We start from the raw sequence: 22,209 nt of genomic DNA, 5'->3' as shown, positions 1-22,209 counted from the left end.
TAGTGTTTACTTTAGTGCAAATTAAAAACTCGCCTTAAAACACACTTTTTGTTCCCTGGCTTTTAACTAAGCTCTGAAGCTGTTTTAGTGTCTTTTACTTTGTTTTCTTTTTCTATTACTTGGTGTTTTTAACCTTTTTTATTTTGTGCGATATTTGATGTTGTTGTAAAGTACTGTATGTCAACTAACGTGTCTTTAAGTGCTGTATAAAATACAAAAAAAAGATATGATTAATTTATACATTTATTTTTTATCTTTTGTCTCAATTATATTAAAATTATTTTGAGGAAATAGAAAAACTCACAAAGAGAAGAAGAAGAAGGTAAAAAAAAATCCTTAAACAACAATCAAACATTGTATGTTGTCATTATATGTTGAAATAAAAATAAATACAAAATAATTGTTCGACTTTCAGACACTTGTTCGACGATCACACTTTGACCTTTTGAAGGTCACACGAATACACTCGAAGGGCCGCATGTGGCCCCCAGACCTCACCAGGTCGAGCCAAGTGTTCCAAAAGAAAACAAATATGAACTGAATCCATGTCGAAGTAAATTAACTCGACTGTAACTCGTCCAAATGTTTTCTTAAGAGAAGCTGTTTTCCGTCCGATCTCACCCAGAACCACGGCACCGGGTCCCGGCCCAGCATGTGCTGGTGCTCCAGGCTCCGTTGGAAAAGTCATCGGCGCCCTGGCAGCAGCACCGGGTCACATGCGGGTGTTTAATTTAGTTTTGTCGGTTCCAACAACATGACATGAGAGTTTGTTCACAGGCCAGCGGGGCCTGGTGACCAGGATCCCCACCCAGAACCACAGAAGCTGGACAACACTCATGTCGGACTGAAATAGAAGCCACCAGGAAGCTGATGTCATGACGAGGAGCCGCCATGGTTTCTCGCTCGCGTCCAGAGAAGTTGTTGTTCACTCGAGCATCAGCAGCAAATGTGTTTTTTTCAGAGTTTAATCTTCCAGTTTTTATCTTTATAGTTCAGTCTAGATATGAATATTTTCATCGGTACGACCACTAGATGGCGATCTATAGCAGAGAGACCAGTAACCTAAAGATGTATTTAATATAATTAAACTACAACGATACAAATATAATATTATATAAATATTAAAATATTTGACTCATTATCACGGACATGCACATAAAAAGCACCAAATTATTTTTATTTTTATTAAAACATTTTATTGTAACAAATGAAGAATAAAAAAACGAAATACATTAATATATATAATCAGCTTCACACTGTCTTCCCATGGTTTATATAAATGGACTGAATTCAAAGTATTTATATAGTGCAAGTAAACTATACAACAATAAAATATATTTTTCAAGAAAAAGGAAATAAAAAGGGAAACATTTTATTACAATGAATGGGAAAAAAATGAAATAAACTAATATTTAAAATGAATTTAACTTGTTGTGTTTCACAGTTTCACACTGACTTCACATGATTCAAACAAATAATAATAATAATAATAATAAACAACAGTAATGAATAGATTCAAGAAGCTTTAAATCAGTGGTTTCGAGGCGTCACTGAGAGAATTATTATCATTTCTGTTGATTATTACTGTCTGGAATGTGTCTTGTTTTGAAATAAAGATGTTATTTTCTCCGAAGAAACAACTCGATCTCGTTAAAGTCACTCGTTTTAGTCAAGTTTACTCAAAAGATAAACCCGTAAACTAGTGAAAACAAATGTAAAAAACAGTCCGGATCTCCTGCCGACTGACGTCATGTAGTTTGAATGAACTCAACCTTGTATTTTGTCCAGTCAAGTTATTTTAATGTTGACTGTTTTCATCCGAAGGTCTGTGAATATAAAGCCGACATTAAACTGGTCCACGGTGCAAAAAATAAAGCTGGAGACTCTTTGGTTAAACGACAAAATAAAATGTTCTGACCCTCGAGGCTTCAAGTGTATGATTATGACGACATTAAGGCTCGAGTTCAGTCAATACGCCCGGATAATAAAAACGATAGTAATCAAGTCATAAATGAGAATAAATGGAAAAATTACTCAATAATCATGATCCTCAGGCCACTGCTTGGAAAGTCTGGTGTGTGTGTGTGTGGGGGTGTGTGTGTGTGTGTGTGTGTGTGTGTGTGTGTGTGTGTGTGTGTGTGTGTCTGTGTGTGTGTGTGTGTGTGCAGAAAGCAAGGGTGTGGTTCATGTCCAACTGCCAACGAGGGTTAATTTTATGAGATTTCCAGTAACATGGCGGCGACAGACTCGCTCAGGTCGACCCAACATCTGGTTGTGAAGAGTCGATCACTTTCATGCAGATTCTTCCTCCGTTCATCATCATCTTCTTCTTCTTCTTCTTCTGCTGCAGGAAACCACATGAAGAGGTCGTGAGCGAGCGTCAGAGTCACATCTGACGAACATGTTTGCCGAGCGTCGGCGAGAAGGTTCACGTCCATCACTGGATGACACACTGGATCCAAGTTTGATCCGCATCTGCAGCAGGTTATTTGCAGGGTTTTATCCTCCACAAGTCTTCATGAGTCACGGGGCCACACCTTCTAAATACCAACTCAAGTTCTGCTGCGAATCTCTGCAGTTCTCACGATGATTACAAGCTCGTACTTCAAGTACTTCATTAAAACTCTAAGGACTTCAAGTGTCTGCAGAGAATCATTCTGGTGATTCAACATCCTCTTTGATTTCACTCACATTTGCTGCTGATGATGTTTATATATATATATCCTTTTTTTCAACATCTGAGCAGGTATTTAGGTTTGTTTATAGTAAAAAACTTTGACCTGTCAGGTCCAGAAAACAAATCTTATTTCAGGTTTTAAAAGACAAAAATAACGAGTGAGAAGCTTGTGAAGAAAATGTTTATCATTAAGACAGAATTTTTTTTTCTTCGTATTTAAGACTTTAAACTTTGTTTTGGAAACTTTGCAAGAAAGAATGTTTTTACCTCATCGGCAGAACTTTTTAACTGAATACCTTTTTGCATCTTGAAAGTAAGAATCAGAATTTTAAAATTGATCCTGAAAGAAACTGGCAGCCAGAGAAGAGATTTAAGGATAAATGTGAGTTCTTCTACGAGAGCGGCCCAGAATTCTGGCTGCAGAGTTTTGTATTAGTGGCAGGCGAGAAAGTTAGACTATTTTTCTTTGAATTTTGAATTTTCTATTGATTTATTATGATCGCATTCATCTGACAAGTCCAATAAAATGTCTTGTATCAAGATTTTTAAAAGACAAAAATGACAACTGAATAGAAAATAATTTGGTGAGGAAAACTTGCTTGTTTATATTTGTGGATTTTTTATTGTTTCTTGAAAATTTACAAGAAAATATTTTAAGTCATTGGCAGAATAATTAAACGAAGTATAAATAATTGGTATTTTATTATAAGTTAATATAAAAAAAAATCTTAGATCAATGTATTTCATCATTAAGTCAAATACGACAATTTGTACTTAAAACGAGAAACAAACATGTGCAGAAATCTTGAACGTCTTCTCTCACTTCATCAAATACACCTTTTATCAGTCGACTCACACGTTTGACTCTTCATCACACTTCTGCGTTGACAGCCTGTAATTTACTCCGACGGGAACGATCGGCTTCTTGAAATTCCTAATTTACTAACACACACACTTGATCCACAGACGGTTGATGTGTTACCAGAACCATTAGTTTAGTGTGAGAGCTGCACAATATTGTTATTATTGTCACGAATAACACGCCTCTGAAGTGCTCTATAATCTTTTTATTACCTCAGACAAGGAGGTTGTTTTCTTAAACGGCTTCGGTTTGTTACTCAAAACGTCAGGAATTTTCGTGGAATTTTCAGGATTTGTTTGTTGATTGTAAGAGAGTGTTTAAGGCTCGTCAGTCAACTGGTTATTATCGACTTTCATGTGAATGTAGCGGAAAAAAAAGGTTTGTTTATCGCTGTGAGTTTGAATCCCAACCAGAAATGTAGTTTTGTCGCAAGAATCTTGAAAGATGTCGTGTGAAGTTTCTTGGCAGAGGTATGTGCCGTCTTTGTGCTTTTCTAAGTAAGTAAGTAAGTAATATTTATTTATATAGCGCTTTTCGAGACCAGGGTCACAAAGCGCTTAAACAATCAAAACCATACTCAAAAAAGTACATACTTTAAAGATCAAGATAAAACTGAGAACAACACAGGAGTTCGAGAAATTCAAGGAAAAGCCTGAACAAATAGAAACGTCTTAAGATGTTTCTTAAAGGAGTCAGTAGATCATCAAGCGCAAAGAGAGAGAAGATCGTTCCAAAGCTTAGGAGCAACAGCCTGAAAAGATTTCTCTCCTCTTCTAGTCAAACTCATGCTGTCATAGTGACTTGTATAAATGTCAGTGTTTAAGATAAGATAAGGGACCGAGATGATTGATGTCAACAGTTATACATAGACTCCTTATATCAGTGAAATGGAGGGATTTTATGATATTTTGAAATTTTAATTATCATTTGTATTTTGTTGTTTTACTTTACTTTTCCAACTAAACATATTTCAAAAGTGTACACTGATGTCTGAACTAAACAGGAAGACACACTTAAGATCATTGACTCGCACACTTTATTCACCCGAGGAAGATAAACCTGACGCATACGACTCCAACGCTCCAAACATTAAATAGTCCTTTTTAACCAGAGGCCATGGTGTCCTTGATCCAGGAGACAAAGTTGCAGACCTTGGTGTAGACCCCGGGCTTGTTTCTCTGAGCGCAGCCTTTCCCCCAGGAGACCACACCCTGGAGCACACCGTCGCACATCATCGGACCCCCGGAGTCTCCCTGAAAGATGAGACCAGTGATGTCATACGTGTTCATACTTCATGTTTAAATATATCGACCTATCGTATCAGGAACATCGAAGCTCCTTGTCTTGTCCACGAACAATACACTTCAACACAATGACAGGAGCCGAGAACCACAACCATCTTACTTATGGTACCTTTCTAGTTAAGGCTGATTTGTTGCTACAATACTGTAGTTAAATTCTACTTCTCTGTTGTTATGTCAAAAGTTATCGACAGCTGTGATTGGTTGGCTGGGCGGCAAAGCATAATCTGAACTGTTCCGGTCACCGCTGGTCCTACCGCAGGGTGCTCTTTCTTCCGGCTTTAAGACTGTGACTTGGCTCCTGGTCTGTTAGAATCCAGACTGCTGGAAGGATCATTAGTTTTTCCGGGCAGGCCCGGGTACCGACGGAGAACTCTAGTGGAAGAACCCCCCACCAGCTGACCTCACCATTCAATTAGCTTGAAGAGATGAATGTTAGTCCAAGGACGACCCAAACTACATCTGGTGTAACCAGACCCAACCAACAGGTGCCTGGCACCAACCTCCGAAGGAGACAGTGGTCTACACTAAATGGTTTCAGGACTGGACATGGCCAGTGCTTAGCCAGTCTTTACAAATGGAGCAGCAGCCCAAGCCCACTGTGGAGACGAGCAGACTATGGAGCACATAATAGAAGTTTGTTCTCTATAATATTCAATGGTCGCTACTTTGCGGATTTTGTTCAATGCAGGGCGTTTCAGAACGTAGCCCTCCGCAATAAACGAGGGACCACTGTGTGTACTGACTGTAAGCCGAAGTTACCTGGCAGGAGTCTTTGCCGCCCTCCAGAAAGCCGGCGCAGATCATGTTCTCCGTGATCTGGAAAGGGTAGGCGTTGAAGCAGGTGTCGTCACTGAGAAGAGGGGCCTCCAGACACTGCAGCTTCGCCGGGTACCTCGCTTTAAGACGACATATCAGAACGAGGTCAAGGCAACCGGAGGATCCCGACACTCACAGCCCTCGTCACTGGGTCGTAGACTACCCCAGCCGGAGATGCGACACACGGTGCCGTCGACGCCGCACTTGTCGGGCAGCCGAGCAGGACGCACGAAGCTGTCGAGGGAGGCGGGTCGGCTCAGTTTGATCAGCATGATGTCCTGTCCTGAGATCTGGGGTTGTAGTCCGGGTGGCGGATGAACTTGGCCGACATGATGTGCTGCTCGGTGCCGTCGTCCTCCCGAATGTCGTGTTCTCCCAGACGCACCTCCACATTGTTCCTGCGAGGGAAGACCGGATTCAGGACTTTGTGTTTTTCAACAATGAGGACGTCAAGATTTCCTACTTGGGCTTGCAGTGAGCGGCCGAGAGAACCCACTCGTCCGACAATAGGATCCCCCCGCAGAAGTTGTACCCGGTGTAGAGAGACACTTGGTAGGGCACGGAGTTTCTGGGGCACTCGTACCCTCCAACGATCCTGTCGTCCTCCAGCAGAGCCGCTGCTCAAACATAAACCGTCAGAGCCTCTGAAATAAGTGACCGGACCATCGGGCGTTACCTGCGGCTCCGCACAGCGCCAGGAGAAGAGCGAGCTTCATGACTGCGGTCTGCTCTGCCAATGACTACCTTCTGTTTTTGCTTTTTGAGGTCTTCTTATCTGCGTGTCTCAAGGTCGTTTATGTTCCTCAAACATTAGACATGTGGTGCAGTTCCCCACGACTCTGGGGTTTCATGTCCAGCTGTCCTGTGTGGACAGTATATCCCGGACTCTATAGAGCAGACCCGGGCCACGTGCAACCCTTTGACTGTATTCATGCGGCCCTCGTAATGTCAAGGTATGATCATGTATTAATGGTTCTAATGCCTTAAAACTGTATTTTGTATTTGTTATTCATTGACATTTTCACATTACAACACTAATTTACTTTCCCCCTCCTTTTTGTGTGTAATTATTTTAGTATATATTAATCCCTCAAAATATGTTTTTAAAGTTAGTTGAAGAAATGTTTTGAAAAAAAAACTTGTGTGTATATACAGTATATATACAAGAATAAAATTGCAGCTTATTTAGCTTAATAAATGTCACGGCCCTAATGACGAATGTCCTTTTTTTGGGAGGATTTTCTCGTCTTTCTTTTTCCATGACGGCCCCTAACGACATTCACAGAATTGAATGTGGCCCCTTGAAGAATTTGAATCCCCCTCCCCTGCTATAGAGGGAGAAACATTTGTTCTAGAGAATTTCATTCTTTTCAGCAAGATCTTGGCGGTCGGGGTTGAACAGGTTTGGTCTGATTAAATAAAGATATCACTAATTATAACTAATGAAAACTTCTATCAAATGCAGATGTTTGGACTCACAGGAAGTCGACTCGTGGTTGGATGATGCAGGAGATGGAGAAACATCGTAAGTAAAAATAAAATAAACGATAAATATCTTTCGGTAGTTTATGCGACGATAAAAATGTTGATAACATGACAATTTGATTGAACTTTGTGATACATACAGACATTTACAGTTGAATTGTTTCTTCATTGACGTTACATGGTGTCACAAGTAGGATCATCGTCAAGTTCTCAACAACGATGACTTTTAACACACAACTGAGATCAATAATATCAAGTATATAAGAAGATAACGTTCATTTTATCATATGGGCTTAAAGAGGGTGAACTTTGACCCCACTGTGAGAGACACAGGACGTGAGCAACTATTAGCTTCATGACGGAAAGTTGTGAGTAAATATCTGCTAAAAACCCCCTCGTCTCGTCACACTTGTCGACGTGCAGACTTGTTTACGCCAACGTCCGCCACAAAGTGGATGGTGAGAAGATCTAAAACATGCAATTGAAAGTGATCCTCGCAGCTTAGCGACGCTGAACGAAAAACACTTCGCTGAACTGTTGCTACCGACAACCGTGTCGGCTGTCAATCATTCACAGCGAGAGTTGCTGATATTGAGACGGATGTCGCTGCAGAGGCGACGACTGTCAATCATAAATACATTTCCTCCGCGAGGACGACGTCAATAGATTTGAGTCTCATGTGGAGGTTTAAATGCTGTTGGTTTATATTTTATGTTGAATAACTTGTGACACTTTAATTCATTATTACTATTGATCTATACATCATATTAAGTTATATACATTTCTCACAGTATTGTTATGTTATTTATTATTGTGTCATTTAAGTTTATCTAATCAAATTAATCATTTGAGATTATTCTAAAAAAAAAAAAAGATTTCCCGACACTATGTTAGTAACTATAAATTATTTAAATTAAATTATTTAAATTACTTAATTTTAATTTGAATATTATATTTAGAAATAAACACTTTTAAAAATACGGTTTCCTTCTTCTTTGTTTTTTACATTGTGTGGCTTCTTTTTTTCCCTTTAATTTTCCACTTCATGTGTTTGTGTTTTTATTAAATTTTCTATCAGCACTTCAACATCTTTTTATTGATTTTCAGATATTAAGACGTACATTTTCACACACGCACGAAAAAAATAAATAAAAGGTAGAATACAAAAACAAAGAAAGATCCAACCCTCCACCCATGTAGAAAACCTCCTTGTGGTCTCGGAAATCCAGACCCCCACCCACCTCTTCACAATCAGGGCTTGACAAAGACAGATAAATAAAATATAACAATGGTAAAACATTATTATACATATATATACATACACTATCAGCCCTTTTTAACATATTTGTCTGACATTGATTTTCATTTGATTTATTTTGAGGTTCTTGTTTGCCTTCCATTTTGCTTTCTATGAAATATTGCAATAGAGATATTGACTTTTTCTTTTTATATTCCACACGCTTGTAACGGGGAAATGAATCAAAACGTATTATTAAGAGTGAAACTCGAAGGTTGAATACGAATAGGTTGATTAGTTTTGCAGCGACGACGGGATCCATGTGCGTCTGTATATTGGCATCAGTGAGGAAAAACATTTGAGAGTGCATTTATACAAACCCCGTAATTATACACTTAAGTCTAAAATATATGGCATTCCCATCCAGCTCAGGCAAGTTCGGCCTCCGTCATTACTGTGTGACACACACACACACACACACACACACACACACAACCACACATCTGCCTCCACTCGTCCTCAACCTGCAAATCGTTTCGACTTTGATTGCAAATAAAATTTCGATCACAACACTTTCTGTCGAGCAAATAAATCTCGGCGCAGATGTTTCACTTCGACTCACAGTTTCTTTGACATCACAGCGACTTCAAATGTTCTTTACTGGAAAGATTTCAAAAACACCAGTGTCGCGGCTAATTGGTAAAAGCTGCGAAGCGTCTTTGACACGAGGCGACAGGAAGGAGAAGATGCACTTGAAATGTGATTGGATTTCAACATCTGCCTTTTCCTGTTCGATCCCATTCCTTTGTGCCTAAAATACTCCCGGCCAGACGGCGGTCGGACTGTGTCAGGGAACTGTGCTGCCAGGCTTGTTTGCTGATTATTCATTCGCCTCGACTGTGCAGAAGGAGCTCTGCGGTCGAGGGAAGGGACCAGAGTAAGGAAGTGGTTGAGGTTACTGAGGCTCTGGGGTTTTTTTTTTTTTTCCCCGTGTGCGGTGTTCGTCATGAAAATAACAGGAGTGAGCCGTGGAAGAGGGCAAAGGCTGTTTGGCACAGCTTTTGACTCTGAAAACAAAATTCCTGACCCCTCCACAGCAGCCGGGCCGGGGTTAGACTTCCAGTCAGCACCACAACAAGATCAACAAATCTCTGAGGCCTCGACACACGACAGACCAGACTTCGACCAGACTTCGACCAGACTTCGACCAGACTTCGACCAGACTTCGACCAGACTTCGACCAGACTTCGACCAGACTTCGACCAGACTTCTGCCGTCCTGTCCGGAGCTCGCACAGTTCCTCTCCGGTCTCCAGGAACACTTTACCGATGGACAGAATTGCCCAGAGCGTCATGACGTCACGCTGGTGGAACTCTGCACTTTCGTAACGCCTCGTGACCACCACAGAAACATCTGTCTCCTCGATCAGTGTAAATGTTGAATATAACGACAATGGTTGCAGTAAAAGTCTCTTGTGTTCTCTTTACTGAAGGTCACCAGACCGTGGAGAGTGTTGGTGCTTCTCTCTCTCCATAGTTAGGAACTAGTTCATCGGATCGTCTGTCATCAGGAGGATGGATCACAAATCTTTAAAGAATTAGCGAGAACCCTCCCTCTGTGGAGTCTTTGGTCTTTTTTCTCGAACTAAACACTATGTTCCTGGACTTTTTCCTCAAACCAGACTTAAACCTGACTTTGATCTGGACTAAGATTCTGAACGGTCCTGGTCAAGTCTGTTACTCCTTGTGCAAGACCCAACCGTCTCCAATGGATCTTTATCCAAAATCTCCACCTTGATAAGTAAAAGTTCTACGAGACATAATCTTAACCATATTAACCTTTTACACTTTTTTAAACAACAAGAACAGGCCGAGCCTCCTTGATTTGTCCTCGCTACAGTCCTACTTCTTATCAGGGTTCAACTGTTAGATTAAAAATTATTATACACTATACGTATACGCCATACTTAAATTAATGCTAAAAGATCATCAAAATATAAAGTATAAATTACTAGCTTCATCTAAGAGCTTAAACGTTTGAATACACATTCACAATCAACATTTCACTCAGCCTGACACACTGTTTTCAAGACAATCTTGGAACAGAATTAGAGAAATGACACCGGTTATTTAAATGTCTGTTTGTTTGCCTTTTCACACTTGGGGTCGTGGATCAAAGAGCGAAGCAGGACACACCCAGGAGGGGGGGGGGGCTGGAAGACAGAGGCACCCACCCAAGCAAGAGGACAATTTAGGAAGTTTCTCAGTGGCTGATCAAGACACAAGAACCATGAAAGAGCCATTTGCCCCAGAAGGGACGACCCCCGGGGCGGGAAATTTGCCTTAAATATAGCAATGTTTCTACAGTTCGAGACCGTTTCCCCCGGAGCTATTGAATCTCTATCTATTATTTATCTCCACAAAGCAAAGTATTAAGACCTGGAAGTGACGGCGTGTTGGAGCGACAGGAACGGACTCCTTGGTTGACCGTTTTACAACCCTGAGAGTCCTGTATATGATCCAGTTCTTTCTCTAAACCTCAACCTGATTGTTTTCCAGATTAATGTTAGTCTCTGGGACTTTTTCTGGTCTTGGTCCAGGGGGTTGTAAACGACTAGAAAACTTAACGTTAACCATGAGGTTTTCTTCTAGAGCCACAACCGTCATCGACAGTTTTCCGACCGTACAAGACGCATCCTCGAATACCTTGATAAGCTATTTCCAGAAGTAGAATGTTCTTAGTCAACCGTTGATCCTTCACTGTTGAAGTTTCAGCTCTTTCCCTGTTCATCCCATATTTGTTCTCCCGTTAGTCTTGGTTCTGATTGGTTGAAATCTCTACAAGACTTGGGTTTTATCCCTAATCACCCCGAAGGGACGTGTTGTCTTTTAGTTTTAAAATGATGGTCTTAGTCCTCACTGATGTTGCAAAGGCTTGGTCTTCAGCCCACTTTCCTCGACTGTTTCTCAAGAGCCACAAAATCTTCCTCAGTAAACCCATAAAAGTGTTGCTTTTGGATTTGTTTCAAACCTTGTAAAACTCTCATATCTATCGTGGACAGTCTTCATTCTAAACCGGTGAACGTTTTTTGCTCGGTCGTGTCTGTGTCCTTGGTTGACCTCAAAAGTCTGTTCCTGTCAGTGTTTCAAGCAAAGACTCCTGCTCGTATCTTGTCAGGATCGCTGTAGCAAGAACGCTGGAGTTTCATCAGTCGACTCGTGTTGTTGCAACAGTTGCAGAAACGAGTGGGTGCGATCCACACACACGTCATGCTCAAGTTACACACAAACCCTTATTGTGTTGTAGTTGTGTGTGTTTCCAGGTTATTCCCCCACCTCCTCACATTCTGCCATCAATTATGATCCCCCAAACTTCATATAAACGACCCACCCCCCCACCCCCCTCTCTCTGCGAGAACCAAAATTCCCTTCAAACCTCCACTGGTTGTTTAACACACCCAAATTGGTATTTGCGCAGCGCACACATAATTGTAGCTTTGGTTGGTAAATCAAGAACGCTGGCGAGCCGTCAGCTCTGAAGGCTTCCCTCAAACTATAGCTTTGGGTTTGCTATTAATATCTCCCACAGACGGCAGCAGAACTTTTTGCACACTGGACGTGGAGAAGTGGAAGGAAAGTTGCAGAAAGAGTTTAATGAAAGAAATGGAAACGGATGGTCCAGAGCGGTTTTCAAAAGTGAACTAGGTCAGCTTGTTTCAAACGCCGTCCCGCTGTCAGACCGGATCCTTGCCGGGGCCGGGCCTGGCGGAGTCCGTCGAAATAACAACAACCAGGAGAAGATATGAAGCTTCCCACACACTAGCGAGAGTGTCCGTGGACACACACACCCCAAACTTGAAGTGTCGACCCCCCTCCTCAATTCCTGCCTCACTCCCCCTCACATCTGGACCATTGGCAGCTCTCGGTTCCTGTGTGGTTGTGTTTGTGTATTAGCATGGGACTGCATTCTAGGACTGGGTGGTTTCCTGAAACAACACTTGAGATATTCTGCTGACAAAATGATTTTCGTTGTCATGTCCTGCGTCTCTTTCGGCACAAATTCTCCAACAGGAGAGGCTGGTACTGGGTTCCTGACTAGAACACTATTGTCTCGCTAGGGACCCCCTTGATCCCCGTGAGATAGGATAGACAGAGTGAGTGCACAAGGTTGAAAAAAAGGAACTGGTGACGGAGATGGAAGTGCCCCCATTTTGTTAACCTCGCAATGACTCTGCAAATGAATTGCAGTGCGAAAACAATCTGGAAGAGGTTACATCAGATCGTACGTGTCTTTTTTAAAAAAGGTGACTCTTGAGTTGTCTTTGAAGAAGGATATACTGTATAGATTATATACCTAAACGCCATCAAGGCCCTTCATCAAAGTCTGGTTCTCTGCTGCAACTGCAACCGTCTGTCTGTATCGGAGTAATGATGGCGCTTATCCCAGTTTTTAGGGTTAAGAGGAAGGAACACCCTGGAAAGGTGGTCAGTTCGTATAGTGAGATGGAGAAAAACGCTCAGTTGTACAGATGATTTTTCTTCGGATCTTTTAACTTGTGTTTTTGGGATTGTGGGGAGGAAACCAGAGTGCCCAAAGGAAACCCACAACGGCAAAGGGGACAGATGCTCTCACATGGACCTGTGGACGTGAGGTTCTCTACATCTGGTTCCCACTGAGCAGACAACATTTCACAAAGTTGCAGAAACACCAGTCCATTCCTGAGATGCTACATTTCCAAACTTAAACATAAAGAAAAGAAAGAATCCACAACACTGTAATTAAAGGGATCCATTCAGCATGTTTCGCAACATAAAATTCCAGAAAACAACCGTCAGCTCAGCATCTGACAGATGTACGGACGTGTGGGCAGCCGTGCATGAACGCTGACCACGTGGGAGGAAACGGGACCACAAAGACAAACTCGGCAGCAGAGGTTCTCTCCCACAGAAAGGTAGGGCTTCACTCCGCGGACTCGAGAGATTGATCTTCATTCTTTCCAGCCCACGTCTCCGGGTCCCTCCGGGGCTCCCTCCATTGTCTCGTTCGGTTTTACGTCTTCTCGCTCTAATCTCCATCGTGACCGATTCCATATGCCGTAGATCTCATTGAGAAAAAAAAAAGACCTGAACCTTCGGTGTGATGTCCACCAGATGTTGATGAAGGACTAGGCAGGCGTTTGCGGGGTTTTTTTTTTTTCCCGTTCCCACGAATCAAAGACTTTTAATAAGTCCCGGCCACGGTCCGGCGTGATGCGACATGTGACCCCAGTTGCTCCTTTTTTGAGGCTCCTTCATCCCAGTCATTCTGTTTTGATCTGTTTGCACCTTTGGAAAAATGTCCCTGTTCTACCCTCGGGCCTCCTCCCTGGTCCACTACGAGTCCTTTCCCTCGACATGACTGTCTTTCCCCCTTTTTTCGGTGAGGATTGAACGAGGTATTGGTCTGGTTCGCAAGTGAAGGGAGGACGGATTGTGAGATGGACATAAGAGATTTATGAGCAATCAACGATCTTAAGGCAACTGTATTTGTCTAGAGCTAGAGCTAGACCAGAACTTCGTGGGTCAGTAAACATAGCTAGGATGTCTCTGGACTTGGCGCTAGAGAGTCGCAGTTTTCGGAGGAATACTTTTGGGCTCCATCGGAAGAGTGGTTGAGAATATATCTGGGAAGAAACCGGACTAAGATTTTTACCTTAAGTTTATTGTATGTATAAATTACGAAAGATTCTTTGAGCATTTGAAATATCATATATGAGCTCCGTTGAACAGCAGGGAGTCTAGATGTTGTTCTTCTCAAAGTAGGCGAGGAAGAAAGAGGTGCAGGTCTGTTGATGAAATCTTTGAAGTCTTCCTGACTCAGGAAAACCAGAAAACATCTAAAGTTTGATGATTTATTTCTCTATCAATCTGTTCATCTGTGTTGGATTTATTAGAATTAGTCAAGCCTGGAATGACAATTATGATTTTTTTTTATATATAGTTAGCCAAAAATATAAAGAACGAAGCTAAAGTTAGCTAAAATATAATTAATAAGGCTAAAGTTAGCCAAAAATAAATAAGTAACAAAGCTAAAGTTAGCCAAATATAAATAATTAACGCTAAAGTTAGCCAAAAATAGATAAATAACAAAGCTAAAGTTAGCTAAAATATAATTAATAAAGCTAAAGTTAGCCAAAAATATAAAGAACGAAGCTAAAGTTAGCTAAAATATAATTAATAAGGCTAAAGTTAGCCAAAAAGAAATAAATAACAAAGCTAAAGTTAGCCAAATATAAATAATTAACGCTAAAGTTAGCCAAAAATATAAAGAACGAAGCTAAAGTTAGCTAAAATATAATTAATAAGGCTAAAGTTAGCCAAAAATAGAAAGAACGAAGCTAAAGTTAGCTAAAATATAATTAATAAGGCTAAAGTTAGCCAAAAATAGAAAGAACGAAGCTAAAGTTAGCTAAAATATAATTAATAAGGCTAAAGTTAGCCAAAAATATAAAGAACGAAGCTAAAGTTAGCTAAAATATAATTAATAAGGCTAAAGTTAGCCAAAAATAAATAAATAACAAAGCTAAAGTTAGCCAAATATAAATAATTAACGCTAAAGTTAGCCAAAAATATAAAGAACGAAGCTAAAGTTAGCTAAAATATAATTAATAAGGCTAAAGTTAGCCAAAAATATAAAGAACGAAGCTAAAGTTAGCTAAAATATAATTAATAAGGCTAAAGTTAGCCAAAAATAAATAAATAACAAAGCTAAAGTTAGCCAAAAATAGAATTAATAAAGCTAAAGTTAGCAAAAATTATGATTAACAAAGCTAAAGTTAGCCAAAAATATAATTATTAAAGCTAAAGTTAGCCAACAATAAATTAATAACAAAGCTATAGTTAGCCAAAAATAAATAACAAAGCTAAAGTTAGCCAAAAATTAATTAATAACAAAGCTAAAGTTAGCTAAAATATAATTAATAAGACTAAAGTTAGCTAAAATATAATTAATAAGGCTAGAGCTAGCCAAAAATAAATAACAAAGCTAAAGTTAGCCAAAAATAAATATATAACAAAGCTTAAGTTATTCAAAAATATAATTGTTAAAGCTAAAGTTAGCAAAAATAAATGACAAATCTAAAGTTAGCCGAAAATAAATTAATAATAAAGCTAAAGTTAGCCAAAAAGAAATAACAAAGCTAAAGTTAGCCAAAAATATAATTAATAAGGCTAAAGTTAGCCAAAAATAAATAACAAAGCTAAAGTTAGCCAAAAAATAGATATAACAAAGCTAAAGTTAGCAAAAAGTATGACTAACAAAGCTAAAGTAAGCCAAAAATAAAAAAAAATAACAAAGCTAAAGTTAGCCAAAAATATAATTATTAAGGCTAAAGTTAGCCAAAAAGAAATAACAAAGCTTAAGTTAGCCAAAAATATAATTAATAAGGCTAAAGTTAACCAAGAAAATAAATAACAAAGCTAATACTAGCCAAAATGGAATAAATAACAAAGCTAAAGTTAGCCAAAAATATAATTAATAAAGCTAAAATTAACCAAATACAAATAATAAATCTTAAATCAGCCAAAAGATATTAGCGTTAAAGCTCAAGTTAGCCTAGCGTTAGCTATGTATTAGCAGACCTCTATTGATTATAATAAACTAAAGTCATTCAAAAGGTCTACTTCTCTAAAAGTTAATCTAGCATTTTAAGATGTGCTTCACTTCCTCGGGAGAAGTAGGCCAGCGTTTCACCGACAACCTGTCATTACAGCTGACGTTGACGAGCGTTATGAACATGTTAGCATGTCGCGCTGACACGGAGCAATTAGAAGGAACCTCAGAGTTGAGCTGGACCCGCGACGAGGAAAAACACATGACAGGGCAGCACTTTTTTTCTCAGAGTCATCTCAAAAGCAACAATTTGAGCGTGTCGTGTCGTTGTCTCAGAGTTTCCAAAGAGACACGAGCTCTACCTGTGGTCAGTTCCTGGAATAATAGTAAGTCTGGTCCGCTGAGTCAGAACCGGTCCTTCACGCACAAACAAATGCTGGATTTTTACTGTAAGAATGTAACAAAACAAGGAGAAAAAAAACAACTTTCAGGAGGTTTTTATATCAGCGTCTTCAGAAATATTGAATACACCTAATGACGTTATAGTAAATTATATGTTTTTTAATTGATTCAACATGAAAGGAAAGTTAGACCGTTCTTCTTTTTCGTTGAATTCTAAAGTGAAAATAAATATATTTATTTTCGTTAAAAAATCCATAGAAATCTCATTTATATCTATTTCTATTTTAATTAGATTAATTTATTATTAGTTTTTGCTCCTAATGTTTACTCATACAAATACCTTTATATACAAATCATTCTAATCTTCAAAAGTAATAACAATATTGACATGATTCGTCTTGAAATAATCGATTACAAATCCATAGCTTCATTTCTTCATAATCCTTTTTAAATGTTTCTCATTTTGTTTCATTCAAATATAAACTTTATTCGATAAATATTCCAGTTTTCATTTCTGTTTCTGTGGAAAACACAACACGAGCTCCGGACTCCTGACAAGAGTGACGTCGAGCTCATGGCGCCGCCTCGATGGGCGCGATGACGTCACGCGGTCATGGATTCTGGGATGCGCGGCTCCTGGGATCAGTCGCGGTGCGTTCAGGGGCAGCGTCCACACCGGGAACGAGCGTCTCCTCCACAAACAAAGGGAGCTTCTGTCGAGCGGATTAGGTTGACCTTGAGGAGGAGATCGAGGTGAGTTTGGAAACAAAGTTGATCGTAAAGTCCTGAATGAAATGACTGATGGAAGTTCTGAGGATCGAAAGTTAACATTTTTTTATGAAAATATCTTTATTTTTACCTCGCAAGTTCTAAGAATCGTAATTTGTTTTTTTTGTTATTATTGCGTTTGATGAAATGTAACGTATCGTTGCAGCCAAATAGTGTTTTTTAAATTCAGTTTGAAACCGTTTTTTTTAAGTCATCTTGTGTATTTAATCTTGTCATTTTGCCTCTTTTACGGCAAAAAATAAAAAACGTTGAGTTGTCATTTGCGTCTTAAATCTTCTCTTAAAAGTTGAATGTCTGTCATGACTGTGGAGGCAGTTAGCATTAAAAACCCTTAAACTAAAGCCCAACGTAGAAATGTATTTTCTTACTTTATTCTTGAGGTCCTTGAGTTTCTTTTGCATTCTTGTGATTCTTGTATATAACTGTGTTTTTTTAATATTCCGTTTTTTAATTACCGTTGACACACGTCATTTCCGAGTGATTGAGGGCTCGCTGAAAAATAAATAATTAACAAAGCTAAAGTTAGCCACAAATAAATAACTTATAAATCTAAAGTTGGCAAAAAATAAATAAATAATAAAGCTAAAGTTAGCCACAAAAAAATAAATAATTAAGATAAAGTTAGCCAAAAATAAATTAATAATAAAGCTAAAGTTAGCCAAAAATAAAATTGATTAAAGCTAAAGTTAGCCAAAATATAATTAATAAAGCTGAAGTTAGCCAAAAATATAATGAATGAAGCTAAAGTTAACCAAGAAAATAAATAACAAAGCTAATACTAGCCAAAAATATAATTAATAAAGCTTAAGTTCGCCAAAAATAAAATTGATTGAAGCTAAAGTTAGCCAAAAATGAAAATAAATAATAAAGCTAAAGTTAGCCAAAAATGAAAATAAATAATAAAGCTAAAGTTAGCCAAAAATAAAATTGATTGAGGCTAAAGTTAGCCAAAAATGAAAATAAATAATAAAGCTAAAGTTAGCCAAAAATGAAAATAAATAATAAAGCTAAAGTTAGCCAAAAATAAATAAATAACAAAGCTAACGTTAGCCAAACTATAATTGATAAAGCTAAAGTTAGCCAAAAATAAATAATTAATAAAGCTAAAGTTAGCCAAAATAAAATTAATAAAGGTTAAGTTGGCAAAAAATATAATTCATAAAGCTAAAGTTAGCCAAAAAATAAATTATTAATAAAGCTAAAGTTAGCCAAAATATTATTAATAAAGCTAAAGTTAGCCAAAAAATAAATTATTAATAAAGCTAAAGTTAGCCAAAATATTATTAATAAAGCTAAAGTTAGCCAAAAAATAAATAAATAATGAAGCTAAAGTTAGCCAAAATATTATTAATAAAGCTAAAGTTAGCCAAAAAATAAATAAATAATGAAGCTAAAGTTAGCCAAAATATTATTAATAAAGCTAAAGTTAGCCAAAAATAAACAATTAATAAAGCTTAAGTTAGCCAAAATATAATTGATTAAAGCTAAAGTTAGCCAAAAATATAATGAATAAAGCTAAAGTTAGCCAAAAATATAATGAATAAAGCTAAAGTTAGCCAAAAATATAATGAATGAAGCTAAAGTTAACCAAGAAAATAAATAACAAAGCTAATACTAGCCAAAAATATAATTAATAAAGCTAAAGTTAGCCAAAAAATAAATAAATAATGAAGCTAAAGTTAGCCAAAATATTATTAATAAAGCTAAAGTTAGCCAAAAATAAACAATTAATTAAGCTTAAGTTAGCCAAAATATAATTGATTAAAGCTAAAGTTAGCCAAAAATATAATGAATAAAGCTAAAGTTAGCCAAAAATATAATGAATAAAGCTAAAGTTAGCCAAAAATATAATGAATGAAGCTAAAGTTAACCAAGAAAATAAATAACAACGCTAATACTAGCCAAAAATATAATTAATAAAGCTAAAGTTAGCCAAAAATAAAATTAATAAAGATAAAGTTAGCCAAAAAATAAAATTGATTGAAGCTAAAGTTAGCCAAAAATGAAATAGATAATAAAGCTAAAGTTAGCCAAAAATATAATGAATGAAGCTAAAGTTAACCAAGAAAATAAATAACAAAGCTAATACTAGCCAAAAATATAATTAATAAAGCTAAAGTTAGCCAAAAATAAAATTAATAAAGCTAAAGCTATCCAAAAATAAAATTGATTGAAGCTAAAGTTAGCCAAAAATGAAATAGATAATAAAGCTAAAGTTAGCCAAAAATATAATGAATGAAGCTGAAGTTAACCAAGAAAATAAATAACAAAGCTAATACTAGCCAAAAATAAAATTAATAAAGCTAAAGTTAGCCAAAAATATAATTCATAAAGCTAAAGTTAGCCAAAAATAAAATTGATTGAAGCTAAAGTTAGCCAAAAATGAAAATAAATAATAAAGCTAAAGTTAGCCAAAAATGAAAATAAATAATAAAGCTAAAGTTAGCCAAAAATAAATAAATAACAAAGCTAAAGTTAGCCAAACTATAATTGATAAAGCTAAAGTTGGCCAAAAATAAATAATTAATAAAGCTAAAGTTAGCCAAAATAAAATTAATAAAGGTTAAGTTGGCAAAAAATATAATTCATAAAGCTAAAGTTAGCCAAAAAATGAATTATTAATAAAGCTAAAGTTAGCCAAAATATTATTAATAAAGCTAAAGTTAGCCAAAAAATAAATAAATAATGAAGCTAAAGTTAGCCAAAAATAAACACTTAATAAAGCTTAAGTTAGCCAAAATATAATTGATTAAAGCTAAAGTTAGCCAAAAATATAATGAATAAAGCTAAAGTTAGCCAAAAATATAATGAATAAAGCTAAAGTTAGCCAAAAATATAATGAATAAAGCTAAAGTTAGCCAAAAATATAAAGAATGAAGCTAAAGTTAGCCAAGTAAATAAATAACAAAGCTAATACTAGCCACAAATATGATTAACAAAGCTAAAGTTAGCAAAAATTATAATAATAAAGCTAAAATTAACCAAATATAAATAATAAATCTTAAATCAGCCAAAAAATTTAAGCATTAAAGCTCAAGTTATCCTAGAGTTAGCTTTGCATTAGCAGACCTCTACTGATTATAATAAACTATCATTATGTTTTATATATTTGGAGGAAAGAAATTGCTAAAAAGAAAAACAGAAATTATTTTAACTCTTTTCTCTTTACATTCATATTTCCACTTGAATTCCAATATTTTTTCAATACTTTAATAGTTTCTTCTCTTTCTGCTGCAGGTTCTAGGACCATGATGGATCCAGCGACCACGTCACCGTTCTTCATCCCTAACGCGACGGACGCGTTCAGCAACAACTCCCTGTACGAGGACGACGAGTACGACTACAAGGACGAACACGCCGAGCTCCGTCAGTCCCTCAACATCATGTCTCTGATCGTCTACTGCCTGGCGTTCGTGCTCGGGGTTCTGGGCAACGGCGTGGTCATCTGGGTGACGGGCTTCAAGATGAAGAAGACGGTCAACACGGTGTGGTTTCTGAACCTGGCCGTGGCCGACTTCCTCTTCACCGCCTTCCTCCCTCTGAGCGTCACCTACACGGCCATGGACTTCCACTGGCCCTTTGGCAAGTTCATGTGCAAGCTCAACAGCGCCATCAGCTTCCTCAACATGTTCGCCAGCGTCTACATCCTGATGGTGATCAGCGTGGACCGCTGCGTGTCGGTGGTCTGGCCCGTCTGGGCTCAGAACTACAGGAGCGTGCGGAAGGCGTCCGGCGTGAGTCTGGGGGTCTGGGCCCTCGCCCTGGTCCTGAGCACGCCCTACTTCGTCTTCAGGGACACGGGCCCGTCCTACAACAACGAGGACATCATCAACTGCTTCAACAACTTCGCCTTCGTGGACGACGACTACGACGCGCCGCACGTGGTGGAGCTCGGACTCTTCCGGCACCAGGCCATGACCGTCACGCGCTTCCTGCTGGGTTTCGTGGTGCCCTTCACCGTCATCGTGTCGTGCTACGCCGTGATCGTCCACCGCCTGCGGAGGAACCGCACCCTGGCCAGTCACTCCAGCCGCCCCTTCAAGATCATCGCCGCCGTCATCACCATCTTCTTCCTGTGCTGGGCGCCGTACCACATCATGGCGCTCATCGAGCTGGTCAACCACATGTCGCCCCACTCCAGCGAAATCCTGGACCACGTGATCACCATCGGGGTTCCCATCGCCACCAGTCTGGCGTTCCTCAACAGCTGCCTGAACCCGCTGCTCTACGTCTTCATGGGTCAAGACTTTAAGGATAAAGTTCGCAAGTCCATCCTGAACGTGTTGGAGACGGCGTTCCAGGAGGAAGTGTCGCGCTCGTACACGTACACAAACTCCATGATGACCAGCCGGAGCAAAGATAAGTCGGTGTCTGACGCCGAGGTGTGAAGCTGCTGTTCCTCAGACTCACAGGAAGTTTTATTTTGAAGGAGAGGTCGGAAGATTCTCCTCCACTTGATGAATTGTTAATGTGCTGCATTATTCTGTCCTTAGATTCCGAACTATCGGATTTTACTCTTCGCTTGTTCCAGTCGCACGTCGATAAAGAAAATCACTTAAAAAGCCAGTAAAACCACTTAAATATGTACATTTACTTTCATAAAGAACTGCATTAAGATAATCCACCAAATATTTTAATCAATTTAATGATTTTTCTACATTTTTTACGCAGATTATTTGCACATTTATCCTAAAATATATTTTAAAAAAGCACTAATGCCAAACTTTATTTGTCATCGTAGAACGACAAACACTTTCATCTTGTAAAGTTTCTCTGCGATAAACAGGATTATATTCTCGGACAAAATGTCACTCGACAGTTCTCTCTCATGAGCAAAGATTTTTGAAATACCAGATTAGAAAAATGTATTTATTTTTGGGCGGGTCTCACACGAAAATGTCACCTTCTTGTTTGTTCTCTTTTCTTATCAATATTTTAAAAATATTATCACTTCATGTATGTTTTGTATAAAGTTGTAACATAATATTTTGTAACAAAAAAAGTATCATTGTTTCGTTTTTCTGATCTATAACTAGTGTCTTTTGTT

General features: G+C 38.2%; 2 protein-coding genes across 2 annotated transcripts; one reads left to right on the top strand and one right to left on the bottom strand.

Annotated features, from left to right (window-relative positions):
- Positions 1–4,558: 4,558 nt before the first annotated feature.
- LOC148062946 (trypsin-3-like) lies at positions 4,559–6,383 on the bottom strand. Its single transcript, XM_087813009.1, has 5 exons — positions 6,336–6,383; positions 6,123–6,276; positions 5,796–6,057; positions 5,603–5,739; positions 4,559–4,792 (listed from the first exon to the last, which is right to left on the bottom strand). Exons 3-5 carry the CDS (start codon positions 5,929–5,931, stop codon positions 4,643–4,645), a joined length of 423 nt encoding a protein of 140 aa, XP_087669135.1. The 5' UTR covers positions 5,932–6,057; positions 6,123–6,276; positions 6,336–6,383; the 3' UTR covers positions 4,559–4,642.
- Positions 6,384–17,009: 10,626 nt separating this feature from the next.
- On the top strand, positions 17,010–22,186 carry fpr1 (formyl peptide receptor 1). The gene is made up of 2 exons (XM_087812995.1): positions 17,010–17,126; positions 20,400–22,186. The coding sequence occupies exon 2, from the start codon at positions 20,411–20,413 to the stop codon at positions 21,548–21,550; it is 1,140 nt and encodes a 379-aa protein (XP_087669121.1). The 5' UTR covers positions 17,010–17,126; positions 20,400–20,410; the 3' UTR covers positions 21,551–22,186.
- The last annotated feature ends 23 nt before the right edge of the window (positions 22,187–22,209 follow it).

The sequence above is a fragment of the Callionymus lyra genome, chromosome 17 (assembly GCF_982586985.1).
Source record: "Callionymus lyra chromosome 17, fCalLyr1.hap1.1, whole genome shotgun sequence".
Lineage (NCBI taxonomy): Eukaryota > Metazoa > Chordata > Actinopteri > Syngnathiformes > Callionymidae > Callionymus > Callionymus lyra.
This window is presented reverse-complemented; position numbering and strand designations above follow the sequence as displayed.

What these genes read in the sequence shown, in the direction of transcription:
- LOC148062946 (XM_087813009.1), bottom strand. Translation starts at nt 5,931, where the DNA reads ATGCTGATCAAACTGAGCCGACCCGCCTCCCTCGACAGCTTCGTGCGT. An exon ending in ACGACCCAGTGACGAGGGCT is followed by an intron (nt 5,740 to 5,795) that starts GTGAGTGTCGGG and finishes GTCGTCTTAAAG; the next exon opens with CGAGGTACCCGGCGAAGCTG. An exon ending in GCGGCAAAGACTCCTGCCAG is followed by an intron (nt 4,793 to 5,602) that starts GTAACTTCGGCT and finishes CTCATCTTTCAG; the next exon opens with GGAGACTCCGGGGGTCCGAT.
- fpr1 (XM_087812995.1), top strand. Translation starts at nt 20,411, where the DNA reads ATGATGGATCCAGCGACCACGTCACCGTTCTTCATCCCTAACGCGACG.